Source organism: Lathyrus oleraceus, chromosome 6 (assembly GCF_024323335.1).
Source record: "Lathyrus oleraceus cultivar Zhongwan6 chromosome 6, CAAS_Psat_ZW6_1.0, whole genome shotgun sequence".
In the NCBI taxonomy this organism is placed as follows: Eukaryota; Viridiplantae; Streptophyta; class Magnoliopsida; order Fabales; family Fabaceae; genus Lathyrus; species Lathyrus oleraceus.
In genome coordinates, this window is record NC_066584.1 from 74,351,371 (window position 1) to 74,354,378 (window position 3,008).

The 3,008-nt window shown below is 34.2% G+C and overlaps 1 protein-coding gene across 1 annotated transcript; it reads right to left on the reverse strand.

Annotated features, from left to right (window-relative positions):
- Positions 1-404: 404 nt before the first annotated feature.
- LOC127097374 (histone H1) lies at positions 405-1,479 on the reverse strand. Its single transcript, NM_001426968.1, has 2 exons — positions 1,199-1,479; positions 405-1,082 (listed from the first exon to the last, which is right to left on the reverse strand). The coding sequence occupies exons 1-2, from the start codon at positions 1,397-1,399 to the stop codon at positions 486-488; spliced, it is 798 nt and encodes a 265-aa protein (NP_001413897.1). The 5' UTR covers positions 1,400-1,479; the 3' UTR covers positions 405-485.
- Positions 1,480-3,008: the final 1,529 nt, after the last annotated feature.

The following is a 3,008-nucleotide window of genomic DNA, read 5'->3' on the forward strand; positions in this document are numbered from 1 at the left end:
AAAAAAAAGAACACCACCTCTCATCCTCTATTGGAGTCAAACTTAAAAGAAGTTCATTTAGTGTAGGTGGATGTTGGAATCTCTGAAGCGGGTTTTGTGTACTTTGCTACATTATTAAGGATCAAGAGAAGAACATCATTTAGGCACCTAGCAGGAAGGAAAATATCGTTGGTGGATCCTGACATGGCTGAGATGCTAGCTTTAAGATGGAAAACTTTTACTAGAAACTCACCTTAAAAATGCATAAAGTCTTACCTCATTAAAACCCAAAACATTCCTCCTGCTTTAGAAGTATTTTCGATAATCATAGCAGATGAGGCGATAACTCTCCAAAGTTTGAAGCAAATAAATTTATAAGTAACTAGCTTATAAGTTGATAAACAAATAAACGGAAAATAATATGTATTATAAAAACGTTATTAAAAACTAATACAAAAAACTACATCAGAAAACGTAGAGATCTTTACAACATCTAATCTAAACTCTCATTTCCTTCCACCTCTCTTGACAGAAACCTTTTTCACTGGAGACTTCACGCTTTTAGCCTTCACACTCTTAACCGGAACTTTCTTCGCAGCAACTTTCTTCACAGCTGCAACTTTCTTCCCCGGAGTTGTCTTCACAGATGTCTTAGCAACCTTCGCTGGCTTCACCTTGGACTTCGGTTTGACAACCGCCTTGGGCTTGGCGGCAGTAGGCTTAGTCTTAGCCGCAACAGTTTTGGGCTTGGCAGCGGCTTTTTTGGGCTTCGCAGCTACAGCTTTGGCCTTTGAAGCAACCTTTGGTTTGACAACAGCTTTAGCTTTAGGCTTTGCAGCTGGCTTGGCCTTAACGGACTTCGCCTTGGCAGCTGTCTTGGCCTTCGGCTTGGCGACTGCAGGCTTTTTGGCCGCAGCTGAAAGCTTGAATGAGCCTTTAACCTTAATAAGCTTTCCAGAAGCAACGTTCTTCTTCAAGTTTTGGAGCAATAGCTTCTTGAAGTTAGCAGGAAGCTGTTTCTGTTTCTCTTCGATGAATTTCGCAATCGCGTATTGGCTCGAACCGTTCTTCTCCTTCAGCGACACTATTGCATCCTTAATCATCTGCAATTCGATTAACAAATTAAAATTCAGATCCAATTAAAGCTATAATTCGTGACGAAATAGTACAATTAAACACAGGATTAGAAAAGAGTGAATTGAATTGAATGGAACCGAACCTCTTCGTAAGTAGGATGAGAAGCAGGGTTTCGTGGTTTGGAAGCTTTCTTAGGTTTGGATCCTTTGGCTTTCTTAGTCTTCTCTACTTCAGCCTTTGGTTCCTCCTTCTCCGGGACCTCAGGTTCGGTGATTGTTGTTGGCTCGGTGACAATTGGTTCGGGAACAGTTTCCACGGCGACGATTGGTTCTTCTGTGGCCATTGTAAACTTAATTGAATGAGTATGAAAAGAATTTGATTACTGCAAAGACTTCAAATTAGTGAGAATTAAAATTGTTGCGTGAGAAATGTAAAGAATTTAGATGGTTTAAATAGTGAAGTGTGTTTGGGATGATATTCGGTTGCTTAATTTTCATTGGTTCAGGGAATTCAACCAGGATCGATAGCTTTTTCTAGCTTTAATGTGAGCCCTTCGATGAGACTGCTATCAACGGCTGGTTTTGATTGATCCGTGGAGGATAGTAGGAAGGAATGTTAGATTGGGGGTGTCGGTTGTTTTAGGTGTGTTTTTAAGCTAGATTCATTTGGACATAATATGAGCTGTGATTTATGGATTTGGCTTATTTTTTCTACATCCTCTAGAATATTTTATTAGCTTTCTAACTAGTGCTTCAGCTTGTATAATGGATTGGTGGTCTTGAAGAATTTCGGTTTTGAAGGCACAATGGTCATAACTAGGGTTTTTTATTATGTGATCAAGGTTTTTCTATAATTCAGGGGAATTTTATAGTTTGGAATTTTATCAACCTACCTCTTGTGATAATAGATTAACTGAGGATCCTATTGCAACAAAAATCATGAAAAACGGATGAGATTTGAATATAGAATGATTCTCTAAAAGGTCAATGAAGTTGAACAAATTCTACTAGTAAACTTGTGTTGTCAAGTATTGTGTAAAGACTATGAAAGACACTTATTACTCATATATTATGTTGAATTTTCATTCAGTTGCACAATTAATATTCTATTTTAATAAATTAATGATTTTTTTCAGCATAAGTTAAGTCTTAAAAGTAAATTATACTATGTTAATGCATCCATGTGTATTTGAAGTCAATGTCTTGTTTACTTTGTGAGAGGAATAAGATAATATGCTTTGAAAGACATTATTGTGTGTATTCTTCAAAATATTTTGTTAAATAAAATAATTGTATTTATCAATAGACAATGATATACTAAAAGAGTTTAGGTTAAGATGTTGTACAATCAAAGAATTGTTAACATATATTTTCTATAAATTGATATTATAAACCATCATCATGATATCATGAGAACTATCAAAATAAAAATAAATTACAAACATATCACAAGCTATTTTCATAATTTATTGATATAATATTTATCCTATGAATAAAACTTATATGGACAAATTATAATGAGTTTTAGGATGGGGTGTTGTCTCACATTCACGAAGCTCTCATACATATACATAGTAAGACATTTTTATCTTGTCTCTTTTTTTTATTGTTTTTATTATTTTTAGTTTTCTCATTGAGATGAATTACTCATCCATAGGTTATAATACTCATTTATTTTTATTTTTATTTTTATTCATCATCATACACCATAAAAAATATTGGTGAAAGATAACATTTGATTCTTTCCAATACACTAAAGAATGTAACTTATCAATTTCATGAGTTAATATAAAAGGCATTAGTCGAATAACTACATTCAATTATCAAATTGTATCCTTTCAAATCTGCAAATTTCTTAATTAGCTTTGACTTTTAAGGGTCAAGCTTATCATTGAATCTAACATGAATTGATTCTTCAACAATTCGCGTTTTAGTGTTAAAGATTTTGTAGCC